The sequence below is a fragment of the Cyprinus carpio genome, chromosome A7 (assembly GCF_018340385.1).
Source record: "Cyprinus carpio isolate SPL01 chromosome A7, ASM1834038v1, whole genome shotgun sequence".
Taxonomy (NCBI): Eukaryota; Metazoa; Chordata; class Actinopteri; order Cypriniformes; family Cyprinidae; genus Cyprinus; species Cyprinus carpio.
This window is the reverse complement of record NC_056578.1, coordinates 12,662,203-12,679,153: the sequence shown is the minus strand read 5'-3', so window position 1 is coordinate 12,679,153 and position 16,951 is coordinate 12,662,203. Positions and strand designations below refer to the sequence as shown.

General features: G+C 39.2%; 1 protein-coding gene across 2 annotated transcripts; it reads right to left on the bottom strand.

Moving 5' to 3' along the window:
- Positions 1-3,484: 3,484 nt before the first annotated feature.
- Positions 3,485-14,474, bottom strand: LOC122145594 (transmembrane protein 88-like). Of its 2 annotated transcripts, XM_042759727.1 has the most exons (3): positions 14,181-14,474; positions 10,939-11,331; positions 3,485-4,248 (listed from the first exon to the last, which is right to left on the bottom strand). In XM_042759727.1, the coding sequence occupies exons 2-3, from the start codon at positions 11,317-11,319 to the stop codon at positions 3,967-3,969; spliced, it is 663 nt and encodes a 220-aa protein (XP_042615661.1). In that variant the 5' UTR covers positions 11,320-11,331; positions 14,181-14,474; the 3' UTR covers positions 3,485-3,966. The 2 variants fall into 2 exon arrangements, with proteins under 2 accessions (XP_042615661.1, XP_042615662.1); XM_042759728.1 differs by lacking the exon at positions 14,181-14,474 and having other exon boundaries at positions 10,939-11,673.
- Positions 14,475-16,951: the final 2,477 nt, after the last annotated feature.

Sequence of the window (16,951 nt, the reverse complement as noted above, 5' to 3'; positions counted from 1 at the left end):
AACAGCTCCACTGCACAGAAGACTCCACCTCCTCCCAGTGACCAGGTGATGATGCTGACCCCAGACAGCGTGAGGAGATCCTTCAGCAGGATCAATGCACGCAAAGCTCCGGGTCCTGACAACATTCCTGGGCGTGTACTGAGAGACTGTGCAGCAGAACTCACTGATGTCTTCACAGACATTTTCAACATCTCACTTAGTCAAGCTGTTGTTCCCACATGCTTCAAAGCTACCACCATCATTCCAGTCCCGAAGAAGCCATCTCCATCATGCTTCAATGACTACCGTACTGTTGCACTTACTCCCATCCTCATGAAGTGCTTCGAACGGCTAGTCATGCACCACATCAAGTCTGCCCTCCCCCCCCTCCCTTGACCCATTCCAGTTTGCATATCGGTCCAACCGCTCGACCGATGATGCCATCTCAACTACCCTCCACTCAGCACTCACACATCTAGAGGAAAAAGACTCATACGTCAGAATGCTGTTCATAGACTTCAGTTCAGCATTCAACACAATCATCCCTCAACAGCTCATTCACAAACTGGTCGAGCTGGGGCTCAACACTTCGCTGTGCAACTGGCTGTTGGACTTTCTGACTGGAAGACCTCAGGCAGTACGTGTCGGCAGCAACACATCCAGCACCATCACACTGAACACTGGGGGGCCCCCCAAGGATGTGTGCTGAGCCCCCTCCTCTTCACTCTGCTGACACACGACTGCACACCGTCACACAACTCCAACCTCTTCATTAAGTTTGCGGATGACACGACTGTGGTGGGTCTCATTAGCAACAGAGATGAGACAAACTACAGGAGCGAGGTGAGCCGCCTGGCCGGGTGGTGCAGTGACAACAATCTCTCTCTGAACGTGGAGAAGACGAAGGAGATTGTTGTGGACTTCAGGAGAGCGCACACTCAGCATGTTCCTCTGACCATCAACGGTGCGACTGTGGAGAGAGTGAGCAGCACCAAGTTCCTGGGTGTGCACATCACAGAGGACCTCTCCTGGACCGTCAACACCGCAGCACTGGCCAAGAAATCACAGCAGCGTCTCTACTTCCTCCGCAAACTGAGGAGAGCCAGAGCCCCACCCCCCATCATGTACACCTTCTACAGAGGCACCATCGAGAGCATTCTGACCAGCTGCATCACTGTGTGGTATGGCGCCTGCAACGCGTCCTGCCGGAAGACTCTGCAACGCATAGTGAGAGCAGCTGAGAAAATCATTGGTGTCTCTCTCCCCTCCCTCCAGGACATTTATGGAACCCGTCTCACTCGAAAAGCCCTCTGCATCGCAGGTGATCCCACTCACCCCTCACACAGCTTCTTCAGCCTGCTGCCATCAGGGAGGAGACTGCGGAGTCTCCAGGCCAGGACCAGCAGACTGAAGGACAGCTTCATCCATCAGGCTGTCAGGAAGCTGAACTCGCTCCCGAAACTTACCCCCCCAGTCCCTCTTCTGCCTCAGGCACCACTGAACTATGAAACCCCCCCCTACCTCATTCACCATGGATCTGACATCATTCTACCTCCTCATCAGTCATAACATACGAATGTCATGCACCAGTCACTTTGTGCAGCAGTGGTCTGCTCACTACCTCATTCACCATGGATCTGACATCATTCTACCTCCTCATCAGTCAGTTTAATAAAATAACTGCTCTGAGCCCTTTGTCACTTTGTCACTTTTAATCAGACTGAATAAGCTATTTTTTTATGCACTAAACATCTTTTTATCTGCACTGTTTGTTCACTGGTTTGCACTCTATCTGCCATGTGCCTTGCGCTGCTTTTATTTAACCTTATTTTTATTTTATTTTTTCTATTATGTCTTTTTTACATTTCCTTATTGTATAGTTTTATCTTATATTTTTATATTTGATCTAGATTTTTAAGCTCTACTGTTAGTGTTATCTGTATGCACCGGGGGTCTGAGAGTAACGCAATTTCGATTCTCTGTATGTATGTACTGTACATGTGGAAGAATTGACAATAAAGCAGACTTGACTTGACTTGACTTGATTTTGACTTATGTCTGTTCTAGAGGCATGTTACAACTTTTTGATAAAGCTCAAATTGGTTTTCTTTTCTGAAATATGTTTCAAATTTATATTGAATGCATTTATGACTAAAGCATGTCTGTGTGTGTCAAAATCGTGATTAAAATCGAAATCGCAAAATTGGTCAAAAAATCGTGATAGGTTTTTTTTGTCCATATCGCACATCCCTAGTTTATAATAGTATTTTTGTCATAGATAATGATTGTATATTTTTTCATTTGTTATTTTTCATTAAAATGAAGTTGTCTGTATGTAGTAGATTGTGTTTAACACACAAAAGAGTGAAGATCAGGTCAACACAGAAAAGTATAGAAATTCTACATTAATTTAAAAAAAACTGCACTGGTATCGGATTGGATCGCTATCGGCAGATACTCCGAATTCAGTATCGGAACAGATGGATTCTGAAAAAAATGGTATCGTTGCATCCCTAGCAAAGATAAGGGAAGAGCGCAAATGCAGAGCCCCACTATCAATAATTTTGCCCCCAGTTGTTTCAACGGTAGTGTGCAATGTCTACAGTGTTGTATACTTTTGGGCCATCTGATTGTCACAATCAGAGGTCGCAGGTGTAATTCTGATGTCTGAAATGTGATTCACATCAAAATCCTTTAGATTTTTCATAGTCTTTGTTGACATCTATCAGCAAGCAACGAGCGCAAGTATCAGCACCTTATAACATTTTTAAGAAGCGTGATTCTTTCTGCGTCCACGATCGCCAAGAAATTAAATTGAACGCAAAAGTGAGAAAAAGGTAAGTCAACATCTGTTGATTGGCCACATCGCATCGCTCCTGGCTAGTAAATTGATGACGACATGAGTGGGTCAAACTCCTTTTTTTTTGGTTACTACAGCAACTGTGTCAGATTGTGATTTTGACTCCTAAAATCTTACCGTGTCGTGAAACGTGTCAAGCCATCTTTCCACTCTTCCTGCATATAGGTGTGAAGATCAATTTCAGCTAAAAGTGCATTCGAATTATTGCCATGAAATTTTGCCACCACCCCCATTATTATGATGATTATTTGTAGTATTATCGGTTTTTACAAATTCTTGTTTAAGACTTTATAAACTTGCATAATTATGTCTTTATATTTCTTATTCTATGTTCTAGCACTAGAGGGGGCTATGTGTATTTTTTCTTTTTAGCAAGCTGACGTTTTTTTTCTGTTTTGAGTATAGTAAGCAGGGCCATCCTTAGCTGACACGGGCCCGGTGCGGCCGCAGCAGTTGCACCCCCTAAGGATGGCCCTGACTAAGTATATGATTCATTCTGAAAATGTTTAAGCTCCTATACCATGTTATTTTTGATAGCTGGAGTGACAGCTCATTATCCATAAATTGTAGTTGAGCAGCTTGGTTGTGTTTGGCCTTAATGAGGACACTGTCATAACATTTGTAGTATCTCTTTCGACACACTTGCATTTTGTCTTTAATCTTTATTTTGTCTAAATAAATCTTGTACAAAATAAGGAGAGCAGCCCATCAGCTCTGTGAAATTACAGTATTTAATGATTAGTATTTAATGTAACATCTAAAGAAACAGAAAATACACTGTACATGTTATAAGAAAAATTAACAAAATAGTTTTTTGACTGTCTCAAGAAAAATATGCCAATAATTTTATAAGGTGAATAGTTTTTGTTATACAAATAGATGTACATGCACATTATTTTTGCGTATATGAATTTGATTGTGCTATAACAATTGCATTAAATATAAAGCATCAGAAATTGACAGATGCTGTATCTGGCTTCAAAATATGTAAATCAGATATCTTGCCTCCCTTTATCTGTCATAAAGATTTTAATATTTTTTATGTGGGGAGTTTTGGTCTATAATGTGTAGTGTGTTTTTAAACAACATTCCAAATCTCCAGTACAACAGAAGTATAGTCCTTCCCTTTACACCCACACTTTCCCCTTCCTTTCTCCTTTCCCAGATTGCTGTCCACAGCAGCCTCCTGTCAGGCCACGGTGCTGGGTAGCTGGAAGGTTCCTGTAGACGGCACGACTGTACGGAATAAAACACAGACCCAGCTGAAGGTGACGAGCAAGCCGGCAGTACGCAGCCAAGGCCAGAACCAGGAGTGGAGTCACTAGCAAGAAACCCACAACCAGCAGAGCCACACATCCACCATCAGTCAGTAGATCCGAGCAGTACAGAGATGAACCCTGTGGGCGCACCTGAAAAGAGAGACATTTGACTGATGTGGACCTGTGTGGTATAAAGGATGAGTGGTGAAATGCATGAAGGCGTAGCTGAGGAGGGTCAAAGAGAAATTAACTGTCCATGGAGGAATTCATCTCTGAGGTGTGGACAGACTAATAACACACACACTGGACAATAATGTCTGCCAACAGCATATATGCTTGTTTTCTTTAGTTGATTGTTTGTTACTTCTAAGTTAGTGTTTTTTATTTAAAATTTTTATTATTATTTGACAGACCACCACTGTTGGTCCAATTCACTAAAACTTCTGAATATCACCATTGCTTTGTAAAAAAAAAAAAAAAAAAAAAAAAAAAAAAAAGAAAAAAAATTTTTTTGCTAAAATTGGCAAACATTAAAGAGCAGGTCATGTGGTATTTTAAAGTGTCCCAATATTGTATTGGAGTCCCCTACATCAGGTTTAAATGCATCTAAGGTCAGAAAACATTATAATCTTCTCAGAATATACATTTAATATTAGAGTCATTTGCCAATGATTAGGAAATGATTCGTTTCAAACAAGTTCGGAGCAAGCCCCTCCCTTCCTCAAGCCTGCTCTGCTCTGATTGGTCAGCTGGCCAAACCTGTTGTGATTGGCACAGAGATGAGTCCTTGAGCCAGTTAGCCAGCGCTACCATTGACAAAGCACCTTTACATAAAACAATAATATAGTCAATCCGTTCTTATAATGACATAAAATACAAAAACACTTATGCAAGCGAATCGTGCCCACAGCTAAATTTTAGCTGCTAAACTGTGAACACTAGGTGGATACATTAGCCAAGTGCTAACGTGACTAACTGATTAAACAATATAGTTTGTAAACCAAAATATGTCTACTGTAATGTTTGAAGAACGAAAGACAAAAGACGCTTGGTCTTAACTTTTAATCAGAACGCAGAACAGTTGTATCACAGGAGCACCAGCCGAAATCACTCATCTCACCCGCATTAACCCTGTAACTGCCAGTGCAGCACAATAAACAGCAATTTCACAATTATTATAAAGTCTGTGTGCTACACTACATTCTTTATTATTAAACAAAGTAATTAGAACAACATCAGTCTACAATAATCTACACATTCTTAGGTTCACTGCGAATTTTTAGAACTACTTCAGTAAGACAGTTATATCGTGCTTTACCTGGAAACCTAAAGCTGCACTAGGTATACATCACATATTGGCACAAAAAACTGATATTTTGAGCACTCAATTGAAAATGTACACCTAACGTATCAATCGTACTACTTACAGGTCGTGGTTCAGAGAGCTTGGTTAGTCCAAATTAAGAAGATTAGAAGCCAACGAAGATAAAAGCGCCCAGATTAGAGAAGCAGTTCTTGATAAAATGACAAGCACACAACAAAAGGCTCGAATTGTATTTCTGTGGTATCCTTGAACACCGCGTCTTCTCAACATCATGTAAACGCACTAATAGCAAAAGTGTTTGTGGGTAGGTCAGACTCTGTTCGTATTTCGCGGGCAGGCGGGGATTATGCAAATGTGTTATCCAGTGACGTATACCGGTAACAGGCAAAAGATTTGAAAATGCAACGACTCGTAAAGGCGACTCTGAGTCGACTCTCTCTTTTGAGAGACAATATCTTTATTTATCATGCACTTTTTTTGATTAACAACTTTGCAGATTGTTTTCATTTAAGGATAGCTACGTTATAAACTGCAAAAGAGAGATTTTTCAAAAACCCATATGACCTGCTCTTTAATATTAGAAGTGCAGTTGACATTGTGACATTTTAAAATATATTTAAGCTTCTAAAGATTTTTTTCTCTCTTTGAGCTTCTCTGTGCCTGATCACTAGCAAAATTCTGCATCAGTCTGCCTGAACCTACAGAGACTTCAAATATACAGTATACTTCATTTAAGTTATTTTGGTTAAGTGGCATTGCACAGGATGGAAAGAACTGAGGGATAAAAAGACCCCCACATTCTTAATCTATCCACTTTTAGATTGAGGGTTGGAGAGCAGTAGGCAGGAAAAAAGGGTGATTGAGTAAACCGTAGGAGGTAGAAAAAGCCCATCTACATTTTAAGCCGCACGTTCTCACTCTGACGGGTTTCTTCACTCAAAGAGATGCTTGTAAAAATCACACCTAAAAACAAAGCATTCCTGGAGAGCAGAGGTGGAAAGAGTACAAAATATTCTACTCAAGTAAAAATACTGTTATATTAATGAAATTTTACTGAAGTACAAGTAAATGTACCGGTCTAAAAATCTACTCAAGTAAAAGTAAAAAGTTACTCATTTAAAATTTACTCAGATTAAAAATTACTTAGTTACATTTTAACAGTGGGAGGGAGTCAAAAATGAAACAGGCCAAGGGTGTCAAACTCAGTTCCTGGATGGCCACAGTCCTGCACATTTTAGATATAACCCTAATTAAACACACTTAATCCAGCTAATCTAATCATTTAGCCTTATTTGAAAACTACATGATATGTGTGCTGGAGCAGGATTAGAACTAAACTCTGCAGGGCTACGGCCCTCCAGGAACTGAGTTTGACACCCCTGGGATAGGCCTATTAATCTCAAACTAGTTGTTTTTAATTAAAGGAATCAGTTATTTAGAAAAATAATACATTTGGGCTGTTACCAGTCAAATCAGTATCAACAAAAATAATCTTTTCAATGCAGAGGAAACGCAGAAGCTTCATCGGAAGTGGCATTTATATGTATTTACACACTGTTTAATGCAGAACATGAATGCATTTAACCTGCAGTTACAAATGCATGAATAATGTTTTGATATACAAGACATAAAATGTTAAAATTAGTACAATACTTCAAACAAAATATACTTAAGTAAAAAGTAAAATTACAGATTTTAAAAATTACTTTAAAAAGTAGTAAAAAGCTACTCAATTACAGCATGTTTAAATGTAATTTGTTACTTTCCACCTCTGCTGGAGAGTTATAGTTGGACATAAAAAGCAAACCATTCTAATATATATAATATATATACACAGATGCTGTTCATATAATTAGAATATCATCAAAAAGTTTCAAAAGATTTATTTCACTAATTCCGTTCAAAAAGTGAAACTTGTGTATTATATTCATTCATTACACACAGACTGATATATTTCAAATGTTTATTTCTATTAATTTTGATGATTATAACTGACAACTAAGGAAAATCCCAAATTCACTATCTCAGAAAATTAGAATATTGTAAAAAGGTTCAATATTGAAGACACCTGGTGCCACACTCTAATCAGCTAATTAACTTGAAACACCTGCAAAGGCCTTTTAAATGGTCTCTCAGTCTAGTTCTGTAGGCTACACAATCATGGGGAAGACTGCTGAATTGACAGTTGTCCAAAAGACGACAATTGACACCTTGCACAAGGAGGGCAGGACACAAAAGGTCATTCCAAAAGAGGCTGACTGTTCACAGAGCTCTGTGTCCAAGCACATCAATAGAGAGTCGAAGGGAAGGAAAAGATGTGGTAGAAAAAAGTATACAAATAATAGGGATAAACCCTGGAGAGGATTGTGAAACAAAACCCATTCAACAATGTAGGGGAGATTCACAAAGAGTGGACTGCAGCTGGAGTCAGTGCTTCAAGAACCACTACACACAGCTGTCGCATTCCTTGTGTCAAGCCACTCTTGAACAACAGACAGCGTCAGAAGCGTCTCGCTTCAAAAAGGACTGGACTGCTGCTGAGTGGTCCAAAGTTATGTTCTCTGATGAAAGTAAATTTTGCATTTCCTTTGGAAATCAGGGTCCCAGAGTCTGGAGCAAGAGAGGAGAGGCACACAATCCACGTTGCTTGAGGTCCAGTGTAAAGTTTCCACAGTCAGTGATGGTTTGGGGTGCCATGTCATCTGCTGCTGTTGGTCCACTGTGTTTTCTGAGGTCCAAGTTTAACGCAGCCGTATACCAGTAAGTTTTAGAGCACTTCATGCTTCCTGCTGCTGACCAACTTTATGGAGATGCAGATTTCAATTTCCAACAGGACTTGGCACCTGCACACAGTGCCAAAGCTTCCAGTACCTGGTTTAAGGACCATGGTATCCCTGTTCTTAATTGGCCAGCAAACTCGCCTGACCTTAACCCCATAGAAAATCTATGGGGTATTGTGAAGAGGAAGATGTTATATGCCAGACCCAAGAATGTAGAAGAGCTGAAGGCCACTATCAGAGCAACCTGGGCTCTCATAACACCTGAGCAGTGCCACAGACTGATGGAATTCATGCCACGCCCCATTGCTGCACTAATTCAGGCAAAAGGAGCCCCAACTAAGTATTTAGTGTCGTACATGCTCATCCTTTTCATGTTCATACTTTTCAATTGGCCAAGATTTCTAAAAATCCATTCTTTGTATTGGTCTTAAGTAATATTGTAATTTTCTGAGATACTGAATTTGGGATTTTCCTTAGTTGTCAGTTATAATCATCAAAATTAAAAGAAATTAACATTTGAAATATATCAGTCTGTGTGTAATGAATGAATATAATATACAACAGGGATAGGCAACTCCGGTCCTGGAGGGCCACTATCCTGCAGAGTTTAGCTTCAGCCCTCATAAAAACTCACCTGCCTGTATCTATCTAGTAATCCCGAAAACACTGATTGCCTTGTTCAGGTGTGTCTGATTAGGGTTGTAGCTAAACTCTTCAGGACAGTGGACCTCCAGGACCGAAGTTGCCTATCCCTGATATACAAGTTTCACTTTTTGAATGGAATTAGTGAAATCAACTTTATGATGATATTCTAATTATATGACCAGCACCTGTGTGTGTGTGTATGTATATATGCATAGTTATGCATACATGTAATAAAAAAAAATTGTGATTTGTATTTATCAGCTGTTTAAACCCTCATTCTGACGCCACCCGTTCAGTGCAAAGGATCCATTGGTGAGCAAGTGATGTAATGCTGAATTTGTCCAAATATGTTTAGATGAAGAAACAAGCTCATCTTTATCTTGGATAGCCTGAGGGTGAGTAAATTTTCTCAAAGCTAGAAATCAGCCACAGTTCTTTAAAGTATGTCTTTAAAGTATGAGGGATTCCAGCTGTCTGTAGAACCATTGTGTGTGCTGATAAGATTAGAGCTGAACGGAGTAGTTTCAGGGAACTGGCCTTGATGTTGACCATATGTTTAGAAAGGATCCAACACCTACAGAGAAATGCACACTAATAACTTGCCTATAACTATGCCTGATGACTTATATAAGAAACAACAAACTCTTTACTCCATGGAATAGCATGGTGGTCTGTTGCTCCTTACAGAACTTTAGATTTTCCTCTCTTTCATAGGCTGTCTGGTGTCACATGGGGACTAATTGGTCCAAGTGGCTATTGATCTTGGATATTTAAGGTCTGGTAATTGGAGAGGTCAGAAGAATTCAGCCTTTATTTACACCCACTGACCCTTAATGGCCCATGGGTTCTCTGTGAAGATAACTTGAGCGTTTTTCTTCTAGCAAGAGATAAAGGGCCTGTAATAGTGAGATGCAAGGTCTGTATCTTTGCAGAAACTTGTCTGTTAATTCTGTAGTAGAGTTTGAGGGAGAGTCTTTTGTTGAACAGCTGGTACAGTGGAGAAGCAGTAGATCCACTCTTCAGTGAGTCAAAGTGCAAGAATGTCGAGGGCAGTCACTATACGACATTGTGAGAAGTTTTTTAAACTCCAGTAATCCACTTCTGTCCTGAAAACACTCTTCGTCTGACGTCATCCTCCCAACTCCTGACCTACCCCTGCTAATACTCCTGCACTCAGACTGCTGAGAAATGCCCAAGATTAAGAGATTACTTGGTGAATCAAAGAGAAACAAGAGGCCCATAAATCCCTAAACGAATATCTCTGAATCATGATTATCTTTCTCCCAGATTATAAATTAAATTCCTTTAGCAGCTACACTGTCTCAGGGACCAATTTTTCAATGTTTTAAGCATCAATGACTGTTTTTAAATGGATTTTATTGTCCCAAATTCTAAATATAAAAGTTGCATGGCTTTTACTATGAATGCTCCATTATTATGCAATAGTCTTCCAATTGATATTAGAGCTGCAAAGTCTTAAATCTCATTTAAAAACTAATTTTTGATGCATTTAGTTTTATTAATTTTGAAGTTTTGTCTGTATCTTTTGATTTAAGTGTTGTCATTATTAATAATATATTTATAAAATTAACTCTTTCCAGTTTTCATCCTAAATGATGGTTGTGTGTCATATACAATGTAATATACAATACTGCATATTAAAAATATTTTTTATCTTTGGAGCAATTTACAGAGTTGAGTTTAATGTATGTGTAAAATGACTAAGAAACTAAACTAAGAAAAAGTTATTTCACCATTCTTACAAAAATCCTCAACCTGGTTTATTTGCTTAAATCATATACATAATAAATTATAATATATTATCATATATAAAATATAATAATAAATTATAAAATAATTTGTTTGCTATAAGTCCACCCTCTGACCTGTAGAATAAAACAGCTTTTATTTTGCTACCATGGACCTACATAAATGTCCTCTTCACATGAGAAATGAAAAACTTGCGAATGTTTACAGTCGTATCCAAACTCATTTGCTCACTTCCTTCAAAAACAGCTTTTCATTAATTGTGTGTATTGCATGTTATTTTGTATATTGTGACCAATTTGGTGGACTTCTCCCAGATCTTACCGTTGAATGACAGATGAAGCCGAACACCACCATGACAATAGCAGGACTGAGGATGAGCCCGAAAACCAGCCCGGCCAGGCAGGCGTTGATCACTGTGATCACCAGGTTCTGCGCTGTCACAAGCACTGAACACGCCCAGCAGTCCAGAGAGCCCCGGAGCTCCAGCGGAGCTTCACCTCTCCTAGCCTCCGCAGCAGAGTAAGGTGGCGGTACAACCACTCCAGACCCACCTACTGGGGTCCCGGCTTGCACAGTGGAGGCCAAGGAGTTTGTGTGTAGGAGACTGGTGTGATTGTGATGGTGATGATGGCTGTTGGTTGGGAGCTCTTCAGAGAGGTCGAGGGCCTGGTGATGAGCCCCCTTCTCCAGTGTGCCATTCATACTTACCCTGATCTGAAAGTGATAGAGAATGAAGGACTTTACTAATGACTTCTTATTAAATTGTGAAAGAATAGCAGGAACATTTAGACTTTTTTTTTAAGCTTGAAAATGTTTACATTTATTTTGTTTTTAAATCATACAAGCTTCCTTTTAATGGTGATTTTTACTCAAATTTGGAAGTGGCCATATATGGAGCTTCAGTCCCCATCTTTTACCTCAGCCCGCTTAAAATCTGAGATTAAAATCTACTCTGCTGTCAACACTCTGAGACCAGTGGCTGCACTAGAGGCTGATTTATACTTCTACAAATAAAACAAAGCAAAGAACAAGTGTCTTATGATTTATTATACTACATAGCATTATACATCACTAGTTGTCCGTGACAAACAATGTTGATCTGCCATGGTACAGGTCCTTGTGGAGATTGAAAGAATGTCATCATCTCTTGTTCTGTTGTTGTCTCCTTTTGTAGTTTTAAATAATTTTTTAATGATTTGATATTTATTTGCCACTGTCACAGCTATAATGCTTCTCCAACAAGCTGCTGCAGCTTTTGTCATGGTCTGTGGGTAACACAAGCAACACCCGTGGCGTGGACACTGCAGACTAGCGGTTTGCATGTTTGCTGCATGTCAGCGTGGACAATGACGCAGAAGTATAAATGAAAACTGATGCATAGCCTATGGCAAAAAAAAAAGGCTACGGCGTATGTCCGACGCAGAAGTATAAGTCAACCTTAAGCTGTCTGGGGTTAATTTCACTCTGAATCCTTCTCAGCAGTTGTTTAAAACCTAGAAAATGTATTACATTAAATACTGTCAGCGGCGACTTTGACATCTGCTTTTGACAGTTTTCGAACTGCTTCAAAAAAGTTCAGAGCAAGGTTAAATCACTTATCACCAGGAAACTAGGTTTCTGATCTTTTAATTAGGTCTTTTATCAGAGACTGATTGTCATCTGAAAGCTATCTGGCCCTTTGGAGGAAATTAATTGGTATGTGAGTTTGGAACAACATAGGCGATACGATCAAGTGATGAAGATTGAGAAGCCTTGACATTGCAGTAACCCTCACCTCTGGGGATTTCATCACTTTTGCCTTCAATATATATATATTTTTTTAAATCATGTATGGGTAAATCTCACAAAGAACATGTCTAGGTGTCACATTTCACCCTAAATAACGAAATAAATTATATTGTTAGTAAATTAAGCTCAGCTATCAATTCAGGGTCAGTTCAAGGTTGTTGGGTTTTTTTTTTGTTTGTTTGTTTTTCCTCTTATTATTCTTTTCCTCCCCTTAGTTTTCATAATTAAGCACCCTCCCCCTGCCACTCAACCGGCCCCAAGTCACTCCTCTGAGGCTTATGTTGTACATCCTTTCTGGGCACCTTGACTATTTTGCACCGTTTTATTATAATACTTTTGGATACTGGACCAAATATATCAGTCAATGTTTTATATTTTTTTTTTTATTATTATTATTTGTATATTTTTATTTTAAAGTTATTATTTTACCTTTTTTCCTTTTTGTCCTCCTCCTATGTGTGTGTGTAGTCCGGGACAGTGTTGTTTATTTGTTCCGTCTATAACTTTGAAAAATTCCTTAAAATAAAGTATTAAAAAAAGCACCCTCCCCCAATCACTGTAATGTTTCACTTTTAAATTGGTTAGAAATTTTCATTTAGCATAATTTTTTAAAGTTTATTGTAAAACAGTAATGCAAACCATTCTGTCAGGATGCAATGATTGTTAGAAAAATAAACATGGGATCCCTCAAGCATAAATTAAGGGTGGTACAACAAATGCTACTTTGTATAAATACTTTTATTTATAATTTTCAAATTCTGCTCCTCCAGAGCTTCAAGCTAGGTTTTCAGGTTGTCAGCTCCAGTAAACTGTGGAGGACTGAAAAGAGCTGCCCTACCCCTCTTCATTGCTTAGACTGTTAGACTGACCATCCAGATGGGACTCCAGAACAATAGACATAGGTCAAACTACAGAAATACTTAACATGGCATACAGCTGTGGCCTCAGTGCCATACGCAAAACATCTAAAATTGGATACAGGATGGTCTACGACTCTCTCACACCCACACGCACATGCACTCTGACTCTTAAAAACACTAGGTCCTGAATATGCCATCAGTGATGCATGATGAGGGAGACATGCACACGTTTCTGCGCTTGCGGACCGTTGTGTTGTCTTCCTGCCTTTGTATTCTGTCTGTTAGTGCATGTACAGCGGGTGACAACATCGACGCTAGATCACCACTCACAGGAAACGTGAACAAGTGCACACCATGCCAAACCTGTATAACACCAGACTGCTCCACCCGCTAACTCTTGTTTCCACATTTCTGGGAATCACACAATTGAGAATTAACTTTGGGGTTATAATCTAGATGCAACCATTTTTATGCACGTGTATAAAGCTGAAATTAGCTTATTTCATAGGCTACTCTAAACCCATCCATAAAACAACAATTTTATAGGTTCAAGGTGGAATGGGTTTTATTTTTCTATTTGCATTAGGAGGTCTGATGTGGCTTCAGTACTTTATTTAAATTGATTTCTTTCTTTTTTTTACCAATATATGGTTTTGCTTGACGGGGTATTGTAAATGATGCAGCCATATATTACTTAACTTGGTTAGAAGTCTTTCATTAGATGTTACAGATATGTACTACTCAACACTATTACGCAGAAGTGCATGTGTTGTTACTGCTGAGCTAACGGTTATGTAAATTAATGTTAGAGTAGATAGGTGTATCATTGTAAATTCCAAACATTCCCCTGTTGTAGACTCTATGATAGGTCAGTCTTACATCCACCTTATCAAGCCCTCCGCACCCTCCACTCACCCAGTGGTGTGACTCCAGTAGTTCTCTTCTTTTTGTTGCTTTTGTCTAACACAACATGCACTCCTTTTGTTGTTGTTTTTTTTCAAGTTTGTTTGGAATTCCTTGTTCAAAAAATATTTCTCCTTGAGTGCCAGTCTGATCGTTGCTCTCCTTTCTTGTGTTCTCTGAAGTGTAGTTGGTTTTGGCTCAGATTTGCTGTATATTGTATTCCCTCCCCTCTCTCGCTCTCTCTCTCTCTGAAGCAGACTGAGATATGGATGTGTCCTGCCTAGCAGTTATAGCAGTGCCTTTCTCTGTGCCTCCTTCATGCCCCTCCCCTTTTCGTCTCGCTCTTTCTTCACTCTTTGGTGGGGGAAGGAATGTTTATTTAAAGAGCCAAAGTGAGGACTTTAATTACTCCTGATGGATAGAGAGGACATGAAACCATTTTACATTTACACCACATCTTCCAAACTACTTCCCTTCTCTGCTCATTCCATAAACTGTTCTGACCACATGGTTGTGAGTGTTTTTCCTGTAATCATGTGTTAGTTTGGTTGATATTACCATCTCTAAGTGATATGATATCCATCATCCTCCACCTATAATGCAACTGTTATGCAACAATCACTGGTCTTTTAGGGGACATCCCTGTTGAAAAAGCCAGCATATGCAGGTTAGGTATGTTTTGAATCATAATAGCTGGTTTAAGCTGGGCATTAGTTGATCATGAGCTGATTCTAAGCAACTAGCTCCTGCTCAGGACCAGCTCAGAACCAGCTTAACTTTCCAGTTAACAACCACTTTCGGCAAAAATTTCTTAGCCACCAGTATGAGGAGATATATATGGAGAGAGATATATACACACTCACTAGCCACTTTATTAGGTACACCTATTCAGTTCCTTTAACACAAATTGCTAATCAGCCAATCACATGGCAGCAACTCGGTGCATTTAGGCATCTAGATGTGAAGACGAATTGAAGTTCAAACTGAGCATCTGAATGGGGAAGAAAGGGGATTTAAGTGACTTTGAACGTAGAATTGTTGTTGGTGCCAGACGGGCTGGTCTGAGTATTTCAAAAACTGCTGATCTACTGGGATTTTCATGCACAACCATCTCTAGGGTTTACAGAGAATGGGCCAATAAAGAGAAAATATCCAGTGAGCGGCAGTTGTGTGGACGAAAATGTCTTGTTGAGGTCAGAGGAGAAAAGGCTGACTGGTTAGAGATGATAGAAAGGCCAGAGACTTGGATGTTTGTTTATATATGGTTAACATTGGTTAAAGTTGAAAATTTGATGTGACTAAGGCTAGTTTTGGGTATTTTGATTTTGTAGGCCACATTGGATGAGAACAGAAAGCATAACAAACAACTGATGTAAGGACAGATTGAGAGAGCTGAAAGAGCAATGGCGTGGGATAGCATAGTTTCTCCTCTTAGATGAAAAGAATATATGAAAATACAGTGGGAGTGGTTGCACATGGGAGGAATAGAATAAATGTTTGGTTCCGTAACTGATAAGGGTCCATCTGTGCTAGAAATCACAGACAGATCAATCAATGACGGTCAGATATGATTTCCCTCTGCTTTCTAGAGTCAGTGTTTACGGTTTCTCTTCCCCCGAGAAGTGACCCCTGACTTCACTCAAAAGAGAGCAGTTTAAGACCGTTCAAATGAAAAGATAAATCCTGTGCTAATATGCAGTATATATGAGCACTTAACAGGACGCAACCAGGAGTAGAGTGACATGAGTTTTGATAAATGCTGCTGTGCAAATTATATCCCAAATATATTGTCATGTTTAGCCTAAAAACAAAAAAAAACTATTTAGTGCAAACATGTCAAGTTATTCGCATTCACCAGCCTCTGGTTTGTGGCAGGTGCTGTTTTGAGTTCACCACCGTGATGCTCGTCTTCAAGCTTTGTACATTAAACAAGAATTTGACTTTCTAAATTGAGCAATGTGATAAAGGAAGGGTGAAAAGAGCTTCCTATACTTACAGGAAGTAGGAAATCCGCAAGCCTATGCAATGTTAAACTCTGAATTAACTTCTAATGCCCCTTTTGAACTCTTAACTTGAGGTCCTGGATAGTTTGTGTTGCTTCTAACTCACTTTGGATAAAAGGGTCTGATAACATATTGGGATTATTATGATGGGAGTAAATTTCTTCAATATCTGAGCATGTATTATAATTTGTTACAAAATAATTTATCAGTTGGACTGAATGCTTGCTGTATCTGACCATCATTTCAACTGCTTGAGCTGTTATGTCCGGCCCACATGGGTGTGTTAATACGGAACGCTTAAAAGCTGCATCATGAAATGACCATTCTTGTGCCAAAAGTTTAGTGATAGGGCATGCTACTGAGAGCTGATCACAAACGTAAACAAGCTCTGGTTCCTCTGAACCTGCGTCAGCAGGGAAGAACAGGAAAGAACTTTGATAGGGATGAACCTGACACGAAAACATGAGATGAATAAACAAGGATAAATATTCAACTGTAGATAACATTGTGCCTGGTATGAGCAAATGAATTGGCAGTATAAGTCAACGATAGTGTGGAAAACTAAGAACCCATTTTAATAAAAAGTGACGCAAATTGGTAACGCGCTATAATAAGGTTCCATTAGTTAATGTATTAACATGAACAATTTTTTTTTTTTTTTTTTACTGTATTCATCTTTAATGAAAAAACATTGACCGTTAGGTCATGTTAATTCACAGTGTGATGTTAATTTTTCTGTTGCTGCTTTAAATCTCTCTTGTACCGTTTTAAGTACTGGGC

Bases quoted from the DNA above. Each gene is read 5' to 3' on its own strand.
- LOC122145594 (XM_042759727.1), bottom strand. From the start codon at position 11,319: ATGAATGGCACACTGGAGAAGGGGGCTCATCACCAGGCCCTCGACCTC. The intron at 4,249-10,938 runs GTAAGATCTGGG...CTCTCTTTTCAG, and splicing joins GCTTCATCTGTCATTCAACG to GTGCGCCCACAGGGTTCATC.